General features: G+C 41.8%; 2 protein-coding genes and 1 pseudogene across 2 annotated transcripts; 1 reads left to right on the top strand and 2 right to left on the bottom strand.

Annotated features, from left to right (window-relative positions):
- The first annotated feature begins 4,553 nt into the window (after positions 1-4,553).
- LOC123404655 lies at positions 4,554-4,884 on the top strand. Its single transcript, XM_045098597.1, has one exon. The coding sequence runs from the start codon at positions 4,567-4,569 to the stop codon at positions 4,870-4,872; it is 306 nt and encodes a 101-aa protein (XP_044954532.1). The 5' UTR covers positions 4,554-4,566; the 3' UTR covers positions 4,873-4,884.
- Positions 4,885-5,029: 145 nt separating this feature from the next.
- On the bottom strand, positions 5,030-6,449 carry LOC123395339 (annotated as a pseudogene).
- A 2,051-nt stretch (positions 6,450-8,500) lies between these two features.
- On the bottom strand, positions 8,501-11,233 carry LOC123395332 (protein FAR1-RELATED SEQUENCE 4-like). Its single transcript, XM_045090321.1, has 4 exons — positions 10,442-11,233; positions 9,350-9,709; positions 8,919-9,011; positions 8,501-8,719 (listed from the first exon to the last, which is right to left on the bottom strand). Exons 1-4 carry the CDS (start codon positions 11,231-11,233, stop codon positions 8,501-8,503), a joined length of 1,464 nt encoding a protein of 487 aa, XP_044946256.1.
- Positions 11,234-26,825: the final 15,592 nt, after the last annotated feature.

Raw genomic sequence — 26,825 nt, 5'->3', positions numbered from 1 at the left:
GGTCCTCAAGAGGATCCGGGTGAAAACCCTACTCTTGGGACGTTGCCAAGGTCGGCGATGGCGGCGTCTTTCTACGTCATCCCCTTCTTGAAGGCATCATTGGAGACAAGCTTTAGACCCTCTATTCGCTACTCATGTGTCGTACCCCTCTTAAGGGTGTCATTCTTGGAGGTGTACATAGGCTCGAGGGACCAGTGGACGGCATCTACGATGCAGCGATGTTCCCTGTGACACATCAACGTCGTAGAGTCTCGGCGGCGAGGCGCATCAAAGTCTCAATGACGGATGGATGATGATGAATGCGCGTACGGTGGAGGCATTGTCTAGCGCCGCGAGGGCATCGATGGCAGGCTTGGCAAGGTCAATGTGTCAGTACGTGCTCTGAAGATGGATGATGAAAGACGACGACCACGACCTATGAGAGTGCATCAAACCGATTTGTGCCCTAGACCCGGTATGTGGCTTGATCGGGGCATCCAGCTTTAGATGTGAGACTTTGGTGTGATGTCTATTTAGTATTCAGTTCGGACATTCGGCACCCCTTCATCATTGGATAGGAGTAGCGATAGATGTTGCCAAGATGACGGCTTCAGATATATTGATGTATTGTTTTGTAAGGTCTTTATGAATAGTTAATAAAATAACTGCATGCATCTTCCAGATGCACAAGTCGGGGCTCATCCTCCTTTTCTAAAAAACACCTAAGCTCCTCTAGCTATTTTTAGTCTAAACACACTTCACTTTATTGATTAAAAAAGTTTATAGGGATACAACGCAGATCTGGAGGATTAAGGAGCCACACATGGCATCTAAAAAAAGGCATAGATTATGTCTAGCGAGGCTATGTGACTCAACGTTAGTTTCTCCTCCTTTGAAGATGATGGAATAGCGAGAGAACTGCTAAGATGTAAGATGAATCTCCTTGATAATGCTAGAGTGTAGCCCACCGGTATTTTCATGGATATCTTTGATCACACCTTGACAGTCTCAAGCTATATGTATAGCTGCAAGTGATAAGTCAAGGGAAAGTGAGAGCGCTTCTTGACAAGCCAAGGCCTGCCATAATATTGGGCCAGCCACACCTCTAAATTTTATTGCCTAAGCTCCTCTCATTTGTCGGTGGCATGGAACCCCTATAGTAATCTAAACGCTCTTATATTAGTTTACAGAGGGAGTATTTTTGTAAGTAAATCTTTGATTCTCACAAAAAAAGTAAATCTTTGATTATTTTGCTAGTTTTAAACAAATTATTTAACATATATCAAAAAAAATTAATCGTGTATTTCAAAAAAATTGGAACTGTTCGAGACACATACGAAAATGTATAATGTGTACGGAAAAAGTAGTCATCAAAGACAAACTATTTGAGAAAAAATTAATCATCTATTTAAATAATGATACACATGTAAAAAATATTCTGGTGTATATAAATAATGTAGAACATGGATTGAAAAATGGAACATCAAAACATAAAAAAAATGATGATCGCGTAACAAACGATCTTAATCATACACTTAAGAAATGTTCAAGCTGTAAAAATAATGTTCCTAACATATACAGAAAATATACAATGTGTATAAAAAAAGTCATTAAACATGCATTTTTTAAACATAAATCATGTATTGAAAATGGTTAAACATATAATTTTTTGCCAATGTATACAAAAAAAAGAGAAAGAAGCAAAATAAACGAAAGAAAACTGAAGAAAAATAAAAACAATAATAAAAACAAAGGAACATAGAAATTTAAAGGAAACACATTAAATTGAGATAGAAATGAAGAAAATCAAAAGAGGCGACTGGTATATATCCTTATGTATGACCTTTCAAATAGCCCACAACGACACTAAGGCAGAGTTCTTTTCAACTTTTGATTCTCCAGGATCAGCTTTTGGGAAACTTTACCACAATCATCTTCCTTCAAAATCAGCCTGAATCAGCCATCGAGTTCTTGTCGGAGATTGTGGTCTGATATTATGGGCAAGTTGTATGTTGAAATATCATTAACGCCTCTGAACAAAAATTGGATGCTGGATTGCTAACACTTAGATGTTTCAAACAATTTATCATAAAATATGAGCATGAATACGATTTATGAATATCTTAGATAGATAAATATTACAGTAACGAAGGTTTTCGCGTTTTCTTTGCTACAAAAGAAGTTCCAGTACAAATAGATTGACTAATCTCCTGGTACAAGACTGGTAGCAATAGCCTCACGTGTTGCGGCCATGGTACCATCATCTTCGGGTGGTAGAGCGTTGGTGCCTGTAAATGGCAATGGGGTTGCACATACGCATCATTATCAAAGTTATCAAAATGCTCATCATGCAGCTAGCTATCACGAATGAAGTTGTGGAGACACATGTATGAAGTGACAATCATCTTTTGGGCATCTGGTTTGTACCGTGGTATGCCTCCGAGAATTAGTCATTTCATCTTGAGAACACCAAACGGGGCGGAGCAGCGGCTCCCGGCCTGGAGGCGAGCGTGCGGAGCGGAGGAGTGGGGCGGAGGGTCGGCGTTGGGCTGGCGGAGGAGCTGCTAGGGCGGGCACTCGGGTGGCGGCGCCCCTGGAACCCCACCACGAGGATGAGCGGGGAGTGGGGGATGCAGGGCAAGAGGAAGGAGTCGCACGACTCGTTTTCGTTCGTGCGGCTAGCCTCTGGTGGCATTTCCCTTGTAATTTGCGTTTGAAATAGGTGTATTGTCTCAAACTGGATCGTTTTATTTTATGGAAGTGCCCAGAATCGCCAGAATCAAGGTTTGCACGCGATTTTCGATTGCACTACCGATTCTAGCGATTGTGTGATGATTTTAGACAATCAAATCGAGTTCTTTTAAGCTTTTGATTTTCCAAACCTAGAATCACCAGAATCAAGCGAAAAGTACTAGGCCTAAGGTCCTTGTGAATTCATCCTCAGCAAGTGATTCATGCATCAAGAACATGTTCCTTTCCTTTGCGCTTGAATATGAAGGAACTTCTATGTTCTCTAACTAGTTTTCTTCCCGGATTTTCGTTTTAACTAGCAAATTATAAAACGAGCTCATCGAAATTTTTCGTTTTGCCAGCACTTCTCCAATGTTAGCTTTTTTGTAACTTTTTCATACTCAACAACTTGAGTTTTAAACCCAAAAACTTGTTTCTTCATAAGTCTAAAAACTTGTTAACAGACTCAAGATTTCTTTATAATATTTGAAACCTGTTTTCAGATTCATAAAATATTAGAGGATTCTATTTTTCTCCATAATTTATAAAATGTACATGAATTTGATAAATATGGAAGAATTAATAAAATGTTCAGGAATTCACATTAAGTTCATAAATTTTAAATTTTTCAAGCATTCAAAAAAGTACCACAATTCCAAATAGTTCATGTATTTAAAAAATGTTTAAACATTTATACAGTTTTCCAAATTAGTAAAACTGTTTAAAAATTTGAAAATATATTTATAAATTTGAATACAGTTCATTAAATTAAAAAATTCATAAATTAAATAGTGTTAACAAATATATTTTTAAATTTGTAAAAAAAATCATGAATTCATGTAATTTTTGTGTTTTCATAAATTTTCAAAAAAATTAAAAATGTTGACGAAATCAAGTAATTTTCGAAATATAAGAAAAAAATCATAAGACAAGAAAAAACAGAAAAATTAATCAGGGGAAGAACATCCCGGAAGTTGCCAAAAATCGGATGAGAAGCTCCTATAATGTTCAGGAATTTCCAATTCAAAAATGAGAGAGGATGATATGACTTCCTCAAATAATAATATTGGTGGAGTAATTGAGTATTCTCTCATTTCGATTTTGAATATTGACAACAATTCTCATTCAAAAAATAAAATATTATGAGAGAAGGAAATATGACTCCTTCAATATATTTTGTTTGCAGATTCTTTAACTGTTATTTGGTTTTATCTCTGAAGTTTTAACATGTTTTGTGGAACATTTACAAAGCCCCAAAATATAATTTACAAAAGTTTTGTGTGTATTTTATTTAGTTTTGGTCTCTAAAAATTGTTCATTATTTTTATGTAGCTATAGTGTTTTCCTGTGTGTTTATAGTATTTTAGGAATTTAACTGATATTTTATTTTAGCCAAGAGACTTTCCTATGCACGATTTAGTTTTCGTAGTGTTTACTCTTCACCTTGGGCTACAGAAGCACAACAGACGAAGCCCATTTCTATACCTCGCACATGCGAATTATTGAAATAGCAGACCGGCCCATTTAGCCCAGCGAGCACCCACCCCTCCACTTCCTTTTTTTCTGTTTTTCTTTCTCAGCTCTCCGCCACTGACTATGGGTCCCACCCTGTCATCCTCTACCTTGCAGCGTGTTCATCTGGGACACCGGAGCCGATCCAGAATCGATTGATTCAAGAAAAAGCATCAAAATAAACTGGTTGATTATCACCACATGTAAACCACCCTCTGCGTTTGACACGTGCCTCTGCGACCATCCACCGCTTCCCCTCCATGACCTTATCTATTCCCGAACGTCTTGTTCCACACATTTTTCCCCTCCTCCACCCCTGTTCGTCACTCCCGAGAGAGGAGTCCCATGGCAACGCCGCCACCTCCGCGTCGACGGGCTGCCGACGCTACATTGGAGCACCGCGCATCGCTGCCGCGGCTGCAGTGGAGCTCCGCCGCGCTGGTGTTGCGGCTTCACCGGGGGATGCAATGGTGTCCGCCGGTGCTGCAAACGACGAAGCACGCGCATCGCCGTCGCATGTTCATCCGCCCGTCCCTGCCATGTGCTTCACCACAGCAACCCCATCGGCGTCTCACTGCGTTGGAGCACCGCCGTGCGCGGTGGCAGCACTGCATTGACGCTTCGTCGGACGCCATCGTGGTGCTGCCATGAAGCTCGTGGCACCGGCGTGGCGCAGTGAAGCTCCACCGGTGGCGCACATCGAGATGCTGCCATGAAGCCCGCCACGCCGGCGTGGCGCAGTGAAGCTCCGTCGGTGGCACACGTCGAGGTGTTGCCATGGAGCTCGCTGCGTTGGCATGGCACAGCTTCACTGGTGGCGCACGTCGAGGTGTTGCCATGGAGCTCGCGGCGCAGAGTTGCGTTGAAGGGCCGCCGGAGCTGCAGTGAACCGCCAACGGTCGTTCGAGCTCCGACAAGGTTGGAATGAAGCTCCGACGAGGTTGCAGTGAAGCGCCGGGTCGGTAGCTGAAGCTCCGGCGAGGTTGCAGTGGAGCGCCGCGGCGGTCGTCGGAAGCTCCGGCGAGGTTGCAATGATGGACCCATGCTGCCATGGGAGACTGCTATGTGGTGCTGCTATGGAAGCTGTGTGGTGGCCTCCCGATCCTGCGGCCTCCCGATCCTGCTGCTGAGAGTATTTGAATCAGAAATCATCCACCAGATCTGTAGCAGCGTCCTTGATTCGATGCGTTTCTTCTCTAACTCCGGCAGCACCCCTGTTTCGTCTCCGGTGAGCAACATTTCATGCATCCGATTTCATAGCAACGGCCGAACCGGTACGCTCTAAGACTCGGCCATCCATGATGAAACTAGCACAAGCACCATCTATATCGAGATTCAGGGAAAACTTCTTCCACACCATTCTGAATTGCTTTTGCTTGATCAGTTATAATAGCTTTTGGATGGCGATTTGACATACAAGTAAGCCATGCTTCAAATAACCAGACAAATGTTGGAGTATCTTCATTTGATAATAAAGCACACCCTAGCAGCACTGATTGGCCATGATGATTCACTCCGACAAAACAAGCAAAAGGCATATCATATTTGTTCACCAAGTATGTTGTGTCAAAAGTAATGACATCATGAAAAGATTCATACACTGCTCTGCTTCTTGCATCATCCCAAAAAACATTCCGAAGTCGGGATTCATCATCAACATCCATGACACTAAAAAAGTTTGGATTGTCGGATTGCATTTTGATAAAATAGTCACGAACCGCTTCAGCATCACCACTACCAAATTTTAACCTTCTTGTTTTCTCTAGAAAATTGCGACAAGTTTTCTCACCAAAAGTTAGGTTCTCATGACCATCTGCTGCCACAACAAAAGAATTGAAATTCTTGTTTACTCTTATTCCGGCGCGGTCATTCAGCTCAAGCCTGCGCTTGACATGGAAATTTAACTTCTTATTGCATCTAAATAACCGAGATTTATGTGGACTCAATGCATGATTGTGATCCAAAATCGCCTTTGAAAGATGAAGCTTCCCATCAGGACCACGTGTAACATAAATTTTAGCTTCACATCCTATCCCGGCTGTTGGGTTTGGCTTCAACATATTTCTTGAGTTCGATTAAGTCTTACCATACCGAGAGCAACAAAGTGTAAGGTACTTTACTTGTCCATTATCATCACTATGTGAGCTTCTTCTCGTCACACCAAAGCCTTTTGCTTTAGCATATTTGATATAGTACTCTCGCACCTCATTCTCAGTATCGAAGGTCATCCCCAATTCAGGGTCTCCAAGTAACGAATCTGGTTGATCTTCAATATGGTCATGTTCAATTTCCATGTTGCTTTGATTTTGTTGCTTAATGCCGTCGTCATCACTTGAAATAGACATGTCACTTGATTCTTGAACACCAACTATTCCATCATCCATTGCTATGATCATGAAAAAAAGTCACTCTTCTACGAAATCAAAACTAAATTTGTAACAGAGTGACCTAAATGTTGGCATGTTAACCATGAACTTGTGACCTTCATGCTGAACATAACAAGACGATTAAATCGATAACAGTACACATATTTGACGAAAGCAGTGTATCGTATTCGGATCAAGCGACCTCGCAGGGATTTTTAACTCCTGCACGAACTGCCCACCGGCGTGCAACCGGAGTACTAGATTACCACCACGACCGTAGCATTACCAGCATCTGCATACACGAATGGTCAAACTAATCACAAAATTAGCAGATCTCCTCATCAATCCTGGGAGGAATCTCCATTAAAGATTGGATTCGAGAAGCAGAACCACCCATCACCAGCTCAGCAAGCATCAGGAATTCAGGATACGTACACATGAGCAGCTATGAAAATCAGCAAGGGTACTAGATTACCATCACGACCTTAGCATTACTAGTAGTGTCTATCTAACACCAATGGTCAAACAATAACAACACATATATTTAACCATGAACAATACTCCTGACTTAAACGCAGAATACAGAATATAGCGAACAACAGCAGTAGCAGCAGACTGAACCTTGTATCCTCCCCGTCGTCAGCTAGGCCAGGCACACCACGCAGGCCACCAACGATGCAAGCACTGTGATCGGCAACGCGTGGAAATTTCGTTCAACAGTACAGATGATCAAAAGTTGAAGGCGGCGATCTTAAAATGTGGAAACACGGATCTGTCTGTGCCTTTCTGTTTTCCCCTTGCGTAATTAGCGGCAGGTTACTCGCCGCGTCGCGCGACCGTCGGACCGATCTGTGCGTGACATCTATCGCCTGGGGGTTGCGTTTGTTTTTTCACCACAAATAATTTTTATGCCCGCAATTATTTCTGTTTCTCGCTCCAGACGGTATGCGCGGCCAGGTCAGCGTCGATCCTAATCAGCACGTAAACTCACGTAGCTCTACGTGAGTGTAGCATTATTGCGTTTGGAGCGAGAAACAGAAATAATTGCGGGCATAAAAATTACTTGCTGTGAAAAAACAAACGCAACCCCCAGACGATAGATGTCAGGCATAGATCGGCCCGACGGCCGCGCGACGCGGCGAGTTTCCCATCGATCGGCAGCGCAACGCGGCGAGTTCCTCTGTTACTGCCGGACGCGAAGATATCTTCCGCGGCGCGACAACGGGCTACTCTGAGGCGGAGAGGCAGTCTCGTACTAGTTGGATGCGCCATGCATGGCTCCTCCGATGTGGGGAGGTGATCTCCTAATCGTTGACAGCGTCACGGCCGGCTCTTGGCGACGAGGCGGCCTCCTCGTATGGACGCTGGCGGCGCCTTGGTGAAGTCCCATGTAGCCAAATTCGATGTACTGACTCGTCGTGTGGTGGCCGACGACGCTGGTCAACTTGCTGTCGAGCGTCCAGTCGGTCAACCTCTTCGGTCTCAGGCCATGGCTGGGCCAGATCGACGAGCTACATAAGTTTGTTGCTTAGAAATTGTACCGTGCTGCTTTGGTCTGAATTTTGTTCTGCTTTGCATCCTGTTGGTAGCTTGGCTGGGCCACATCAAAGCTCTGGACTTTGTTCAGCTTTACACAGAGATGATTAGAGACACAAAGTGCAGTTTCAGAGATCAAAATATTCAGAGATATGAAAAGAAGGGCTGACGTGAATCTCCAGTGTGCTTATACTTGATAAACTACCAGCAATGTGCGCACACAAATATCCATGAAAATTTACAATCCTATAAATAATTTTGTAGTACATTAGGGAAAACAAGATGACAAAACATATACTCCATCAAATATTACATTAAAGTTGCCAAGTGCATAGAAAAATACTGCATCAAACATCTTCAAATTACATAAATCATGTCTAAATCTGATCCGTCGTATTGTTGAGCCCTCCAATTCCATTGAAGCGTAATTCTGCAGGACTGGACAGTACAGTCGATGCTTGCTGAACCTGAAACATCATACTTGTATATTCTCCTAGAATTGGAGGCATAACCATTGATGATGAACCTTCATATGGTATTGCAGCTGCTGGGGTTGGATTTATGTTGCCAGTCGCTATGCCAAAGTCAAATGATCCCTGTGCCAAATAAAGTCATTATATTAATGGATTACCAAGTTTTTACTGCAAATCAAAATTTGACAAAATAAAATACCTGAACTGTGCTACTACAAGCTATGTCATCCAAATAAATTGCTTCCTGACTCTGTTTCAGATTGCAGATCTATTAGCTATAAAAAATAGTATTATTGTAGAACGGAGAACAAGAATCAAATACCGCATGTTCCATAAGATCTTGTTCTAGAATATTAGCGTCTGATTGTTTCCTTTTATTATTGGACCTTTTCTTGTTTAAATTCATGGAGTGAGCCTGAAATAAGTGCAACATTAGTGAGTTTTTACAAGAAGAAAAAAGTAGTTTGTGATCACACGTAATATAGGCTACAATACCTTTTGTTCAGCTTTCTTCTTCTCCTGTTCTTCTTTTTTCATTTTCTTTTGTTCAGCTTTCTTCTTCTCTTGTTCAGCTTTTTTCTTGTCTCTTTGTTCAGCTTTCTTCTTCTTTTCGTTTGCTTGACGAATAAGCTTATCAACCTTTGATTCTTTCCTCAATGAAGGAGGACGTCCAGCACATCTAACAGCTATTGGACTTAGTATAGTTTTACTTGTTGCCTTCGCACTAGAAGGTGCATCTTCCTGTGTACCAACCTGTTCCTTATCATTTTCAGAATTTGAGCTGCTAGAGTACTCAACTTTGAGGGTGTGAAGTTTTTCAATCAAAGAATTGCATGAATTATCTGACATGCCGCCTAGCTCAGCAACTGGGTAGAAAGAATTGCACAATCTATCAAAACGTTTTGCAACAGGCGTGTCTTCCATGCCACCATATGTGCATCTGATAAAATTATGCTTTCTTTTCACATTCTTTTTCCACCGATCAACAATGTATTGTGGAGGAACCTCCTTGATTTTCATGTGAGTGAGCACACATAATACATGCCTACAGAGTATACCCCTGAACTCGAAGCGACGACATGAACACTTAACTTCGAACTCTTCCTCGTTGAAATAAACATGGTACACAATATCTTTTCTCCATCCTTTTTCCTCATCAATTAACACATCCTCAGTTATTTCATATGTTTCTATTGCCCCTTCCTTTTCTATGAACTTCCGATCACAATACATAATGTCTGTTAGCTCTTCTTGAAATTCTTTGAACTTTGCATTTGTATAGGCTGATTGAAATTGCTTCTCGATGGCAAAGCGTGTGATGCAAGGTATGGTTGAATTGATGGAATTAAAATCAGCAATATTCTCCTTCTCAACTTTATCACGGAGACCATTCTCATATTGGCTAACAAAATGCTTCAATGTAGTTTTTGCGTTAACATATCCATCAAAGAAGGCATTCATACTCTCACTACGTTGTGTAGTAGACATACCTGCCCAGAAGGCATCTTTCACAAAAGCTGGAACCCAACGGTTCCGATGCTCATAAAGCCCTTTAAGCCATTCATTATCATCAAGACTATACTTCTCAACCATATGCATCCAAGCAACTTCAAACTCTGTAATTGTTAATGAATTGTAAACCGCCCTGCCAACAACAACCTTGATGTGATCATATTCATCATATCCACCTAACTTCTCGGGTATCTTTTTCATTATGTGCCACAAGCACCATCTATATTGAGATTCAGGGAAAACTTCTTCCACACCATTCTGAATTGCTTTTGCTTGATCAGTTATAATAGCTTTTGGATGGCGATTTGACATACAAGTAAGCCATGCTTCAAATAACCAGACAAATGTTGGAGTATCTTCATTTGATAATAAAGCACACCCTAGCAACACTGATTGGCCATGATGATTCACTCCGACAAAACAAGCAAAAGGCATATCATATTTGTTCACCAAGTATGTTGTGTCAAAAGTAATGACATCATGAAAAGATTCATACACTGCTCTGCTTCTTGCATCAGCCCAAAAAGCATTCCGAAGTCGGGATTCATCATCAACATCCATGACACTAAAAAAGTTTGGATTGTCGGATTGCATTTTGATAAAATAGTCACGAACCGCTTCAGCATCACCACTACCAAGTTTTAACCTTCTTGTTATCTCTAGAAAATTGCGACAAGTTTTCTCACCAAAAGTTAGGTTCTCATGACCATCTGCTGCCACAACAAAAGAATTGAAATTCTTGTTTACTCTTATTCCGGCGCGGTCATTCAGCTCAAGCCTGCGCTTGACATGGAAATTTAACTTCTTATTGCATCTAAATAACCGAGATTTATGTGGACTCAATGCATGATTGTGATCCAAAATCGCCTTTGAAAGATGAAGCTTCCCATCAGGACCACGTGTAACATAAATTTTAGCTTCACATCCTATCCCGGCTGTTGGGTTTGGCTTCAACATATTTCTTGAGTTCGATTGAGTCTTACCATACCGAGAGCAACAAAGTGTAAGGTACTTTACTTGTCCATTATCATCACTATGTGAGATTCTTCTCGTCACACCAAAGCCTTTTGCTTTAGCATATTTGATATAGTACTCTCGCACCTCATTCTCAGTATCGAAGGTCATCCCCAATTCAGGGTCTCCAAGTAACGAATCTGGTTGATCTTCAATATGGTCATGTTCAATTTCCATGTTGCTTTGATTTTGTTGCTTAATGCCGTCGTCATCACTTGAAATATACATGTCACTTGATTCTTGAACACCAACTATTCCATCATCCATTGCTATGATCATGAAAAAAAGTCACTCTTCTACGAAATCAAAACTAAATTTGTAACAGAGTGACCTAAATGTTGGCATGTTAACCATGAACTTGTGACCTTCATGCTGAACATAACAAGACGATTAAATCGATAACAGTACACATATTTGACGAAAGCAGTGTATCGTATTCGGATCAAGCGACCTCGCAGGGATTTTTAACTCCTGCACGAACTGCCCACCAGCGTGCAACCGGAATACTAGATTACCACCACGACCGTAGCATTACCAGCATCTGCATACACGAATGGTCAAACTAATCACAAAATTAGCAGATCTCGTCATCAATCCTGGGAGGAATCTCCATTAAAGATTGGATTCGAGAAGTAGAAGCACCCATCACCAGCTCAACAAGCATCAGGAATTCAGGATACGTACACATGAGCAGCTATGAAAATCAGCAAGGGTACTAGATTACCACCACGACCTTAGCATTACTAGTAGTGTCTATCTAACACCAATGGTCAAACAATAACAACACATATATTTAACCATGAACAATACTCCTGACTTAAACGCAGAATACAGAATACAGCGAACAACAGCAGTAGCAGCAGACTGAACCTTGTATCCTCCCCGTCGTCAGCTAGGCCAGGCACACCACGCAGGCCACCAACGATGCAAGCACTGTGATCGGGAACGCGTGGAAATTTCGTTTAGCAGTACCGATGATCAAAAGTTGAAGGCGGCGATCTTAAAATCTGGGAAAACGGATCTGTCTGTGCCTTTCTGTTTTCCCCTTGCGTAATTAGCGGCAGGTTACTCGCCGCGTCGCGCGGCCGTCGGGCCGATCTGTGCTTGACATCTATCGCCTGGGGGTTGCGTTTGTTTTTTCACCACAAATAATTTTTATGCCCGCAATTATTTCTGTTTCTCGCTCCAGACGGTATGCGCGGCCAGGTCAGCGTCGATCCTAATCAGCACATAAACTCACGTAGCTCTACGTGGGTGTAGCATTATTGTATATATAGGGCTGAATTAACTAATGATGAAAGCATTACAAAGCTGCGCACATGATGTGCGTACACAAGACAACCCTCTCAAAACCAAATAGCACGGATCTAAAATAAGTTACGACTCTACATCATAAAAACTCCACATCATTAAGCTATCCAAAACATCCATGAAGAAACTAGGTTGTATATAGCGCCAATTAGCTAATGAGTAATGAGAGAACCGGCGTCGATCACAATCAGCTCGACTTTCCCTCCTGCTCCGCCGTTTCACGGGCAGCGGCTGCCACGACGTCCATTATGCACTTCACCAGCGCCTCCCGCGCGCTGGCGCGGGCCTCGTCGGCGTCGGCGTCCGGTGGTGGTTCTTGCCCCACGCACGCGGCAGCCAACGCCTCGATCTTGTCTCGGCATGCGCCTTGGTTCAAACACTTGATAGCCATGTCGACGACGGCATAGGGTTGCGCCGACGGGTGAGGATCCGCTGACGAGGACGACGGGGATTCGCTCTCCATGAGGACGGTGACGATGATAGGCGGTCTAACTACGAGAAGATGTAGCTAGGGCGAAAAAACCGTGGACTCAGATGGTTTTCGTAGCTAGGTGTGTGCTCCTTTCTCTTGTATTTATGGATGGATGAACGCACGTACGTACTTTGATATCCAGATGATGATGAGTTCGACTCGAACTAGTATTCTTGTCCGTCACCAGTTTCGTTCTGAAGTCGTCCGTCGCTCGGAAGCCGAACGAACCAGGTTAATTTGGGCCATCGCCATATACTAAGCAAAGGAAAATAACTTGTCCCTCGGCTGTGCATTAGCCTGGAGCAAGCAGGAGCAACTAGTTGACCAGTGTTTGTTAGGAAGACCCCCAACTATCACTCGATCACTCCCTGAAACGGAAATAACGTTTTTTTCGTGTTTTTTTTTTTACAAGAGGTGTAATTTTGCTTTCCTGAGAGGCGCGGATTTGCTCTTGTGAGAGCCTCGGCCTGCCATTCAGAAAAGAAAAAAACTTCCTTTTTATGAGATGTACGGTTTTGTTTCGTGGATTTGTTTGTACGAGAGGCACGATCATGCTTCTCAGAAACGAAAAAAAATGTGTTTTCTATTTTTTTTTCTTTCCTGAAAGGTATAAGTTAGCTTTCACGAGAGGCACGGCGGATGATGTGTACACACTAGTAGTAAACATAGATTTGTTCTTTGTCAGATCAGAGCAACAGTCCTGATCGACTTACGAACCGGGACTAATGCGTGCATCAGTCCTGATCGACTTCGAACGACCAGGACGCCGGTCCGGACTCGGCGGGCACCAATCCTGGTTCGTGTGGGACCTTTAGTCTGGGTTCCATCCACCAACCGGGACTAAAGGGTCCGACGATTCGTGTCTGGAACCGGGACTAAAGGTCAGTCCTCAGTACCGGTTTTAGACATCAACCTGGACTAAAAAATACTTATATATATATATATATATATATATATATATATATATATATATATATATATATATATATATATATATATATATATATATGCTTGTACCTACCCATTCACTCTGATTTTTGGCAAATCATACTCATAGAGCATAATGGCAAAAAAAAAACGCCAGCAGACCCACATGTCACATCTACAAACTAGACAAGTCAACAACCATCTAGGGTTTTGATATCAAGTAATGCTTCTTTTTGATGTGTTTGATCCCATCGTAGCACTATGTCTCCAGTTACTACTACCCACTCGCGTCACCCCTTCTAACACCAACTTCTATATCTTCAACAATGCAACACGCTTACACCGATTGACTCAACAGCTAAACATCAGAAATTCAAACTCAAAGATAGAGAGTAGAAGATGTCAAACTATGGCCTGTCCTCGAGGATGCGGAGCTCTGGCAAGTGCCTTCCTGCGGCCACCTCGGCACAATGCATGCCACCAACCGATGGGTGGCCGCGCTGCGCGGTGGGTTGACCTCATGCACATGGGCCTCCACCGGCGCCGCTTCCATCGGTGGGTTGACCTCGTGCACATGGGCCTCCACCGGCGCTGCTTCCATCGGTGGGTTGACCTCGTGCACATGGGCCTCCACCGGCGCTGCTTCCACCGGTTGATTCCAGGGCGGCAATGTCGTCTCCTATATGGCTTGGCTTCTCTCCTCTTCTATTGGCTTGTTTGGTCACCTAGAGTCTCCGGTTTTCGGGGACAACGATAGACGATGATTTTGTTGTGCTAGACCATCAGGGTGGTGGTGCGGCCCTGTTAGGTGGTAGGCAAACTTTGGCAATATGATACGGGAGCGTCTAAGTCGGCAATTTTCTCGGAGCTTGCGACGGGAACAAATTTACTATATTTTGAGAATGTTCCGTTTTGAATTTTCCTTTTTCTGTATTTTTATTTTCTGGATTTTTGCTTCTACTTCTTTATAGATATGTTTGGTAATTTAAACTTTTGTTTTCAATTTTGAAAAAAATTATAAAATTACAAAGAATTTTGGAATTTTTACAGCATTTTTGTCACTGAAATAATACCATATTTTCAGATGTGCCAAATAGCTTGAAATTTCAATGACGAAGGCCAAATGCCAAATTACACTAGCATGTGCATTTTTCTCTAAAAGTCAAAAGATATTAGGACGTGGCTACCGAGCTCAGCGACGCCCGCTCGCGGTAGCGGACGCAATTGCGAACAACAACAAAAAAACCACGTGCATTTATTAGCATTTAAAAAAAAATAAAAGTCATAACTTTTGATTCGAATCGGAATTGAGATCCGTTTTCACGGCTGACTTTCTTGCGACGAGTTCTTTAAAGATAGATCCCATATGGATAGTTTTTGACAAACTTTTTTGGGCAACTTTTGATGATACTGATGCAACTTTAGTGTTATAAAAAAGCAACTCATTTTTTAGCCTAGTTGGACTACCTATTTGGTTGATTTTTGTAAAAATGGGAAAATCACACAAAACATAAGACGCATTTAGTGCGACGTACAAGTAATTGAATGCGGTTGATGCTTAATTTCCTACAAATACTATGAAATTGCTAAACATTGATGCCTAGTTTCCTATGAATGTTGATTAGTTGTGTATGGTTGATGCTTAGTTGCCTACAAATACCGTGAAATTGCTGAATTTTGATACTCAGTTGCCTACAACTGATGATCAATTGCCTACGGTTGATGTTCAGTTGCCTGCTAATTGTAAATAGTTGTCATAACTGCACTCGAGTATCACAAAAAAAGTTAGCAAGTTTTAGTGCGTTTTTGTGCAACTCCAGTACATTTAAAAAGCAACTCATGTGTATTTTTCATCATTATATTTAGCGATTTTGATGATTTTTGCGAGCAAATCGTGTAAAATTTGAACAACTTGTGTAAGCTTGTGGGCAACTATTTGAACCGCCCCCCATAAATTTTTTCATTACCCCTATGCATCTTGTGATATGTCCTTATTTTCGTAACTAGTTAACACCCGTGACCTGATTAGTCAAAACATGCGTGCTCGGTAGCATAGGCGGCAAACTATCCTAGAAAAAAAGGTTGTCGTACGATCCATCCCCACATAGTTTTAAAATTTGGAATCATGATAGATATTTGATTAAAAGTTTTCGACATTGTATGTAACTTATGTCCCTTAATGGACAACCACAACACGAGAGCTGCTTTCATATAGCACTAAAGTTGCCTCAAATATCATCCAAGGTTGCCGATCAAAATCTATACATATGGGATCTAGTTTTAGGGAGCTCGGCGTAAGAAACACAACCATGAAAAGTATCACCGTTTTGACGCTCGGTTCAAAAGTTATAGTATTTTAAGAAAAATGAAACGGAATAAAGTGAAATGACATTATCGCATTCATGTAGTAAATCCTTGCTGCACACTCCTGCGTTCGTTTCAGTCAAATAGTGCAGCTGGATTTTTTAGTATTTAGGAACATATTAATACCGTAAAACAAGCACATATTTGAAATCATGGGGGCCTGGCTCCTGTCAGCCCTCTATCTCCACAATTGGGTGCTAAAAGGCCCAGGGCGTGGAGGAGGTTTCCTGCTGTCTTGAGAAGAAGAAAACAATAGAGCATTGCATTCACCTCGTTTCGCCGCAGTCGTCAAATACCGGGCGAGCTCGAGTGAGGGCAGCGGCAGTGCAGTTCCCTAGGGAACCTTGCTCCTTTCTCTCGTCCGGACAAGCGCATAGCGATAGATCGGCTGCACCCATTGGGTCCGCATGGGTCGGCGGAGATCTTCTGCAGGTGTCTCTGCGCAGGTGCTGGTGATGCATTTGGGTGTTGGTGACATGACAACGGCGATGCATGGCGTCGCTATCTTCTTGGTGTCGTCGTCCATGAGTTTGGCTGCTTATCGGTCATGGTCGACGATGCTCTAAATAGTGTGTGTGTTTTTGCCTTGTGTTTCATTTTTTGTCTCGTTTTTGAGGATTTCCTATCCTTGTTAAGACGAGACAAGGGTCTGCTTGAAAAGGGTGGTTAGCCGGCGCGCCATACTAAAAACCTGCTTACTGGGGCGCCGCATGAGATATTGCAGGCCAAAAGCGTTTACAAAGTGTATGTAACTTACAAGAAAAGTGCATACATAAAAATACGGTTTTGGGATTTATCGGGTACCTAATTTTTTCAGGCATCAGTCACCTCTTCCTTTGTTCCAACATCACCGTAGAAGAAGAAAGTCAGTGCCACATTACCTATTTTAGTGGTGGAGGCATAGAGGAACATCGAAGGAAGGGAGGAAGAAGATAAACAGTGCATTGTCTACAGCCGTTGGATGAAAATCCGATAGTGCCTAAAGAAAGTGACTGGTAAAAAAAAGAAAAAATCGACGCCTGCCTGACATATAGTCGGTCACTAAAACATAACTCTCTCACACATAAAAGAAACAAATAACCTGACCCATGGTACATGAGGTTAGCAAAATCAAAAATTCATAAAGAATCAAATATCCTTCCAAGTGAAGACATAAAAAACGTGCTAAATGTAAACACACTAGTACTTAATAATTAATCGACGTAAGACATGCATAATAGAGCTTTTCTTTGTCGAATCTAAGAAGGCTCGGTAGATCACTTTTGCTGCTAATTAAGATGTAAATATAGGGGCTATGCTTGGCTCGATGTCTTTTTGTCGGCGTCGCGGATGTAGGACTCGTACGCGGCGGCGCTAGCAAGCATGCACTTTCGCAGCGCCTCCCCCGCCTCGAAGCACGCCGCTTGCTTCTCCGTAGATCCGTCGACCTCCTGGAACGCGTCCAGCACGGCTTCGAACTGATCCCTGCATCCGGGGAGGCACATGAAAGCCTTGACTGCCCCGTCGATCATCTGCTCAGGAGAAGAAGACGACGACCACGACGATTCGCTGCCCATGATGAGTTGGCGACGACGATCGATCGATGTCTGTCGCTGTGGCCGGGACTCAATGGTTTTCGTGCCTAAGCGCGTGCTCTTAGTATATTCCCTTGTGTATATAAATAGGCGTACTACGTACGTTAGTACAATATATATAGTAAGTACTCCTAGCTAGTACATACAGGAATTTGAATCCAACTGATATTGTTCTGCTTTCGGAATCTATTCTGACAGAAAACTGATATTGTTTTTTCAGTCTTGGATTCGCCCTTCTTTTTGCCCATCCCTAGCGCTCCAAGGAGGGGGCGAAATCTGGTGATTGAAAAACGTTCGTCGATTTGAAAAGAAGTTCACGAATTCGACAAAAATGTTCACAAAAGTGAAAAGGTTCAATAATTTGAATAAAAGTTCATGAATTTAACAAACAAACGTTCATGAATTAAATACTTCTTTCACGGGAGGCCTCCCGACTGGCCAGTCCATTGTCGCGTGCAGAAATACAAAAATAAAATGAAATAACAGTTTTATGTACATGCTTAAATTATGATTTATATAGTCTTTTTATTCAAACTTTGCATGGATGCCGATCAGGGGCATGCCCACCATGCTAGCAAAAGTTGAGATCATTTCATGAATCTCCAAAAAACACCATATTAAACGGAGGGTGTTCGGGCAGGTTCCGCCGGGAGCTCGTTTTTTTTTGACATCCCTAAAATGGCCCCAATTTCTCATACATGCTTTTGTACGGCCAATTCAAGGCACCATGCCAAATTGTTTTGGTTTTCGATAAATTTTGCATTCCGGAATCTTCTCGGTAAAAAAAAGATCGATAAATAGTCGAGCGTGTCGCACTTTTCATATGATTTCGGAAATCATTCAAACCTGGCATGGGTACCTACCATGGGCATTTTCACCTGCTTGAAAAAGTTGGTGTCATTTTCAAGAATGTCCAAAGCTAAACCATGTTCAATGGAGGATGGCTGGATAGACCAGAAGGCTTCGTCTGAGAGCACATTCTTACTCGACATACTTGAAATGAACGTAATTCTTTGTCATGGCCTTGATTGACCAATTCAAGGCAACATGCCAAGTTGTTTTATTTTTCTAGATGTTCCATGAAGTTTATGATGTGAAAGAGAGAGAGGGCATCATGGAAAATGTGAGGCTGACGTCATGTGGTTTTAAAGGAGAGGGCTCCAGCAAGAAATGTTCGGCTATCACATCAAGTAAAGGCCAATACATAACATAAGTAGTTTCTTGCAATTTTATCGTGTTGGAAACATAAAGAGATGGAGATGTAGTTCCTCTCTCATAATAATTGCAAGTAGGAGCAGCAGGCACATGCATATTATATCCATCAAAATCATCATGTGCAATGGTAAAACGCAACCCGTCAATATAATCCTTAATAAGAGCAAACTTCTCCGAAATAGTGTTGTTGGAAGAATTCAAAAATATAATAGGACTATCATGTGTGTGTACAATAGAACAACATCATTTTTAACATAAGGAACTATAGCAAGTTCATCTTCACAATCATAATTCATATTGGCATCTTGGCCACAAGCATAGCAAGCATCAATTTCATCAAAAAGGGATATTTCAAAAGAATCAACGGAATCATAGCAGTTATCATAGCATTCATCCTTTGGTAAGCATGAAGGGAAATTAAACAATGTATGACTTAAAGAGTTACTCTCATTAGAAGGTGGGCACGGGTGGCTAATCCGCTCTTCCTCCTTTTGTTCTTCACTCTCCTCGTCATCTTTTTCATCCAATGAGCTCACCATTTCATAAATTTCTTCTTTGACGGACTCCTACAAAATATTAATCTCTTCTTGGACAGAAAAGGATTCCTCAATATATAGTGTAACATAAGCATTAGAAGCATAATTTTCATAGCAATATTTAAGTATGGAAAAAAAATCAGATTTGTAAAGTGTAGCATCATACTTTTCAATCAAAGAAGCAATTCCACAAGCACCCTTAAAAGCAAAAAATTCTTTAATTTGTTCAACATCATAATAACTATAAACACCTTTAGCATAAGAACATAAGATTCCATTATCAGTAAACTCACAAAAGTAGGGAAGGTGTTTCTTAGGGTCTTCAGAACAACAAGTAAAATCATATATTTCACATAAATTCCAAGCATAGCAATGCAAAGTATTAATATGATGCCATGAAAGTTTTCCTTTTTGAGATAAGCGGTGTCGCACATAATAAGCATGCTCATCTAATGGCTTGCCCTCAACTAAACTAGTTGGGGTTTCAGCATGAGCACATAGGGATCGAAGATGATCCAAGAAAAATGCTTCAGTAGTATGTTAGATTTTGGGTGGTTCTTCAAACATTGTTTCGGTAGGTACAACTTTTTTTGGTATTTTGTGTTTTTTACCCGTAACTAAAGAAAGAAAACACGAACAAAATAAAAACTACTTAGTGATAAAGCAAACAAGCACACACGGAAATATTCACCCCACGCTATTGCTTCCCGGCAACGGCGCCAGAAAAAGATCTAGATAACTCACAAGTATAGGGGATCGTTTGTAGCCCTTTTCGATAAATAAGAGTGGCAAAACCAACGAGGAGCTAAAGGTGGAACAAATATTCCCTCAAGTTCTATCGAGCACCGATACAACTCTACGCACACTTAACATTTGCTTTACCTAAAACAAGAATAAAACTAGAAGTAATTTGCGAGAATAAAACTAGAAATAAATTGCAAGATAATAAATATAGTAGTGTAGTAGCAAGCTTTTTGTAACACGAGAGAAGGATTTGTCCCTAGGAAATTGACTACATTACTAGACCGATAGCAAGTTTTAATGTAGGAGAGAACACTTCTAGCATGTCATCCCTTACATGAAATTCTATGCACTTTTGATTGGAACAATTAGCAATCATACGCAACTACTAATGTTCATTAAGGCAAAACCCAACCATAGCATTAAGATATATATTGGTCCCCCTTTAATCATCTATGCATCAATTTCTATGTTAGGAAGAAATATTTTGTCACTCTTGCCCTCCAATGCATAGTCCTATCAACATACAACTAACCCCATGATGTGATCCACACGCACGCTCATATGATGGGCACCAAAGAACAACAACATATCCACAAGCAAATTAAACCAATCATAGCAATTTTACCAATTAGTCCATAGGACAAAATGGATCTACTCAAACATTATAGAATAGCCATATCATTGGGAAATAGTATATAGTGTTGAGAACCATGTTTAAGTAGAGAGTTATAGCGGGAAAAGAGGTGTTACACCGCTGCATAGAGGGGGAGAGAGTTGGTGTTGCCGGTGGCAAGATTGTTGATGTAGATCGATGTCATGCTCCTTGCCCCGGCGGCACTCCGGCGCTGCCGGGAGAGAGGGAGAGAGAACTCCCTCCTTCTTATTCCTTGGTCTCCCCCCCCCCAAGATGGGAGGAGAGTTCACCCTCTGGTCCATGGCCTCCATAGCGGCGAAGGGGCAGGAGCCCCTCCGAGATTGAATCTCCCTCTCCTGTTCTCTTCTCTTTCGCGTTCTCTTTTCTGGCCCTTCACCGTTTCTTAAATTTTTGGAAATCCATAACTCCGATCGGTCTGAAATTTTTACAGGAATGTTTTCTAGAAATTATCTTTCTTGTGTCGTAAGTAGAGCTGCAACCAACTTACATGATGTCCACTAACCACCACCCTGCGCCAGGGGTATGGGCCGCGTCCTGGTATCTAGTGGAGGTTGTGGTCCTCTGTTTACGTTGATTCCAACTCCCAAAAATCACATATATTACAAAATAATTCTCCGTAAATTTTTATCGCGTTTGGACATTGTTTGATATGGATATTCTGCTAAACAAAAACATGCAACAAACAGGAACTCGCACTAGGCACTAGATAAGTAAGTTAGTCCCAATATTAATATAAAATGTTGCCAAAAGTATATGAAAGTTGTAGAACATTGGCATAAAACAATAAAAAAAATATAGATACGACGGAGACATATCACATCTAATGATGGATCTGCTTGCTCATGCCGCCTTTTGCTGGCTAATTGTGTCGAGTTGCTCCTGCTGCCGTCTTACTATGCGGTATAACTCCTTGTTATTTATTTCTACCTGGTGCATACGGTCTGCATCCTGCTTCTTTTTCCTCTGATGGTTTCTATAAGTGTCATTCCACTCCGGTTACCCCATGAACCCACGAAACAATGCCTTTGCCTCATGTTCGTCCTCCGTGCTCAGGATTCCCCAGGGTGCATGTAAGCTCATCGTTCTTTCTCTCGGGATGGAACACCTCATTTCGAGCATCTTTTACTGGCTTAAATTAGTGTCTGAGGTTGTTTTAAGATTTTCCTTTGTAATAATATGCCATGTTGATGGGTCCAAATTTCCCCCATGTGCATAAAACCAATTCTTGGACCTGTCGGGCCAATTTTTTGTGTAGCTGGAGTGACCCCTTCTGCAACCATCTTGGCCTCAGGTGATTTCCACTTAGGCAGGGCTCTCTTGTAGCCATCTGTCCCCAAAACATGGTGATACTCCTTTTTCTCATCAATTTCCTTTTTTTTTTCTTCACCTTTCAGAGCTTCATCCGATTCCTTATACTCCACAAACTCGTGTGAGTGATCTTTTATCTTCTCTAGTGCTCGAGTGAATTGTGGAGTCTTCTTTTTATCCCTGATGCAGTTGTTGTATAATCTTTTCTTCCATGCCTGAAATTGTGTGGCCATCTTCTTAAGATCTCATTTCTTGACTTTCAACCATTGGCTATCTGTGAGACCCTGTGGTAGGTTGAAATGTGACATGACGGTATCCCAAAGCAAATCTTTCGATCTTTGGTCAATGTAACTAACTCCTCGATCTACCTTTTGCCGATTCCATTCTCGAATGATAATTGGTATTTGGTCCCTAACAATAACTATGCATTGATTTATAAATTTACGGGCATTCTCATAAGGATCAATCGGCTCGCCATCTTCGGCGACTTCATTGATGTTTAACTTTATGTCATCGCCCAACTTTCTGGCCCGGCCTCGTATCCTTCTAGAAGATTGGCTCGATTCGGAGGGCTAAAAGAAGAAAGATTTGTCGATATATATGCACAAATCAATTAATACAACTAATGATCACCAGGCTTAATATATATATACCTTGCCACACATTGTTAATTATCTAACATTTTCTTCGCCATCATTTTATACGTCTATTGGTTCTTGCTCAAGTCCATCAACGGATTCGTTTAGAAGTTCTGAGATGTCATGTCGTCATTCTCTTGGTATAGGGAGGAGCGTATGATGTCGAACAAGTCATCTCCATGGTATATACCGCTATCGTCCATGGCTTAACTAATCCAAAAGAAAGATAGAACGATTTAGCATTTTAAATTACAATGCACTAAATAATCAAAAACTGAATCATAGTATAGTTTGCCGCAGGCGAGGTTCACTCTGAGAGGCTAGGGACGATGGTGCGGAGGATTAAAATTTACTTATGCATCTCGAATAATTCATTTAATGCAACAATATACAGTATCACTAATATATCTCGAATAATCCAGTTAATGCAACAATAATATCACATAATATCACTAGTACATATCGCCCAATCAAACTGATCACCAAACAAAGAGTTGTTGTAGTACTACGCGGCAGTGAACACCTAAAGAGAAGGTACCATCACAGGATCATAGCTCGAGTGAGATTCCTGAAGAAACTGCGGGGTATTTGAGAACGTGACGTCCAACAAAACCATGTAGCAACGGACCTGCTCGTCCTCCTCCCTGACACGGCGACGTACCAGCTCCTCGGGGGACCGGCTCCGTCTGCACCGATAGTGGCCCACTCGACCGCCATCATAGAAGCTCTGGGTCAACGATGAGACCCCGGTTCCTCACCAAGTTGCATGCTCCGAAAGGTAGCACCTCCCAATGCCAGCCCGACGGAGCCCAGTCATGGACATGGCGCCTCTCAAACGGGTCGACGACCCCGAGTCCACGACGAGGATGCGGGCTGGCCATCGTCGTCGAGAACAAATTCCTATGAAAACAAATTCATATGCGATAATTTTCATTTTATTATGCTACTCATATTTAATAACCTATGCGAGAACAAATTCCTATGAAAACAAATTCCTAGGTCAGGCATCATCCCGGACATGGCGCTTTGCGGTGGTTGTCTGGGACTCCTCACTAGCGATCGTCGGGGAGTCCTCACCGGTGATCATCCGGGACTCCTTGTCGGCGATTGTCGGGGAATCCTCACCGGTGATCATCGGGGACTCCTTGCCGACGATTGTCGGGGACTCCTCCCCAGCGATCATCGGGGACTCCTCACCGGCGATCGTCGGAGACTCCTCTGACGATCGTCGGAGACTCGATCCTCACCGGTGATTGTCGGGGATTCGATCCTCATCGGCGATCGTCGGGGACTCATCACCAGCGATCGTCGGGTACTCCTCACCGGCGATCGTCGGGGACACCATATTGCAAATTTATTTATCATCATACATATGCTTATCATACATATTGCAAATTAATTTATGGTCATGCATATTGCTAATTAATTTATCATCATACATATAAACAACATATTGCAAATTAATTAATTATTAGTATAAACAACATATTATCATACAACTTTTAACAACATCATAGAACATGCATATCATCATATATTCATCATACATATAAACATATTGCAAATTGAATCATCATATATTGCGAGAAAAAAGAAAAAATGCTCGAAGGGGCTGGCCAGTGGGTTCTCACCGGCAGGGCCTGGGCGGAGCGCAGTCTGGGCGGTGGGGCGAGGCAGCCGACGGATGGGCTCGGGTGGCGGAGGCGAGGCGGCCGATGAAGAGGCTCGGGTGGCGGAGGCGAGGCGACCGATGAAGAGGCTCGGTCGACGGAGGTGATCGGGCAGCGGAGGGTCTGGAGGCGGCGTGGGGGTAGACGCGGGCGAGGTGGTGCAGGCGCGGCGACAGTGCAGCAACAAGCAGGGAGCTGAGAGACGGCAATCACCGATGGCTACGAGTGGATCGGCGACGGCGTCGGAGAGGATTTCAGCAGCCTGGTGGCGTTGAAGTGCCATGTTCTCCCGGGTGGTAACGGGCACCGCAAGAACACGCGCTTATATAGGGGGAGACCTTTAGTCCCAGTTGGTGATACCAACCGGGACTAAATACTCTTTAGTCCCTGCTGGTATCACCACTCGGGACTAAAGGTCCTCCTTATCGAAGATCCAAATTCCGTGTGGGGAGGTGGACCTTTGGTTTTATTTCTTTCTTTATTTGTTTTCTTCTTTTTTTAAACATAACAATTTTTGTTTTTAGATTTTGAATAACATTTAGAATGTTTAGTGTTTTTGAGTGAATCTTTTTGCCTTAGGTCATAAAAATTATAAACTTTCTGTTAGTGCCATTGGTTTTCAAATTTGAATAGTTTAAATTTGAATTGTTTGAAATTTGTGTGAATCACTCGTTTGTGAATAACTTTAATTTGAAAATAGATTTTTGAATGATTATTTTTCTTATTGTTTAATACTAGTGTGTTCTATTAGTTTGTTCAATTTGAGAATTTCTAGGATATTTTAAATAGTTCTTTATCAGTATGTTACAAAATATTGTACAAATCCCTCCAAAACCATTTCTGTTCATTTGAAGTATTTAAAATATTTCTATAAGAAATATTCTTAAATAATTCCAAGAAAATTCTAGTAAGTCACACATGATATATATGATGACCTTGCCAAGTTTCGTCTCAATCCAAATTAATATGATTCACAAACATACTCCAAAACCATCTGTGTCCAGGTCGAAACTTGGACAAGTTTACATTGCCAAGTTTCTCCAATTATTCTCAAACATTGTGGACATGTTCTAATCACCTAATAATGTGTCCACACCAAGTGGTGCATCATGGAGAATAGATCCACTTGTCCAAATCCTCCCAAACCCATTTATGTTGATTTCTAGCTAGAATTAAGAAATTTTGCATTGTCAAGTTTCCTCAATTGGTTGCAAACATTTTGGACACACTCTATTCCTGAAGTAATGCCACCACACCAAATGGTGCATTAGGGGAATAGATTTGCATAACCAGATCTAGGAAAATCTATTCCTGCCCATTTCTAGGGTTTAGAAAGTTTACATTGGCAACTTTCATCATATAATCCCAAAATGGGCGATCAACCTCATTTCCATCTACCCTTTGATCCTGTTAAATCTCAAGACAAGAAGAACCCTTTTACTTTCCCAAAACAGCATCAAACACCTTCTCGTGATTTGGTAAAAACCCTCTTTTAATGCCTTTTACAATTCCCCTTGATATCAAAATTTTACTAGAGCTCATACTAGTTACCTTGCATCTCTAGTAAACTTGGCTTGGCCATAGATCAATTATTGCTGGGTGAAGCCCCACCCTTACCATCCCTTGAAACCAAGAACAGCTTTGTCCCGCTCCTCAGTGGCCATTACTCCATTGTAAAATGAATAACCAATTGGAAAATAAACGAAATGCATAACAATATAGTATAATTTTGATAGGAAGTTGCATAATTAATTTTGCACTTTTTAATTAATTGTTTCAAAAGACAAAATGCCCTAGCTCTTACAAAGATTCTGGCGTCAGAAAGGGGCAGCAAAGTGAAACTTTTTGCTTGATTGTGTGAAGGTAACCCCTAGGAACACCCAAAACACATGTATACCCTAATTCTTAAAAATATTTCCTCCGATTTGTCCGAAACGAGACTTTCCAGCTATAACGTTATGACGGTGGAGTCGGTCACATCCTAGAGTAGGATCTTAGGGTATAAGGTTGTTTCTTAGCGGATGTCCCTTGCTTATGATTGCACCGTAACCATGGAGAATATTTCATCATTTAATAGGACTAGTAATCATGCACGTGCAACGCACGTCTTAAATAAAATGAGTTCGCATGGCATCATAGTAAAATATTTTTATCAAAAAATTCAGATGGCTACAAAATATTTTTTTAAAGTGTGACATATTTGGGATCCAACACACGTATCATAATCTATAGTAAAAACATCTATTTTGAATCTGATTTTTATTTAATGAGTTTTTTCACCGAGCCATT

This window comes from Hordeum vulgare, chromosome 1H, assembly GCF_904849725.1.
Source record: "Hordeum vulgare subsp. vulgare chromosome 1H, MorexV3_pseudomolecules_assembly, whole genome shotgun sequence".
NCBI classification, from domain to species: Eukaryota; Viridiplantae; Streptophyta; class Magnoliopsida; order Poales; family Poaceae; genus Hordeum; species Hordeum vulgare.
The sequence above is the reverse complement of the archived record's forward strand: the minus strand, read 5'-3'. Positions and strand labels throughout refer to the sequence as shown.

Coding starts and splice junctions, on each gene's coding strand:
- LOC123404655 (XM_045098597.1), top strand. CDS start 4,567: ATGGCAACGCCGCCACCTCCGCGTCGACGGGCTGCCGACGCTACATTG.
- LOC123395332 (XM_045090321.1), bottom strand. CDS start 11,233: ATGACCTTCGATACTGAGAATGAGGTGCGAGAGTACTATATCAAATAT. Junction 9,710..10,441: donor CTCCAACATTTGTCTGGTTA/TTTGAAGCATGG, acceptor TACCATGTTTAT/TTCAACGAGGAAGAGTTCGA. Junction 9,012..9,349: donor CTGAAAATGATAAGGAACAG/GTTGGTACACAG, acceptor CACTTATTTCAG/GCTCACTCCATGAATTTAAA.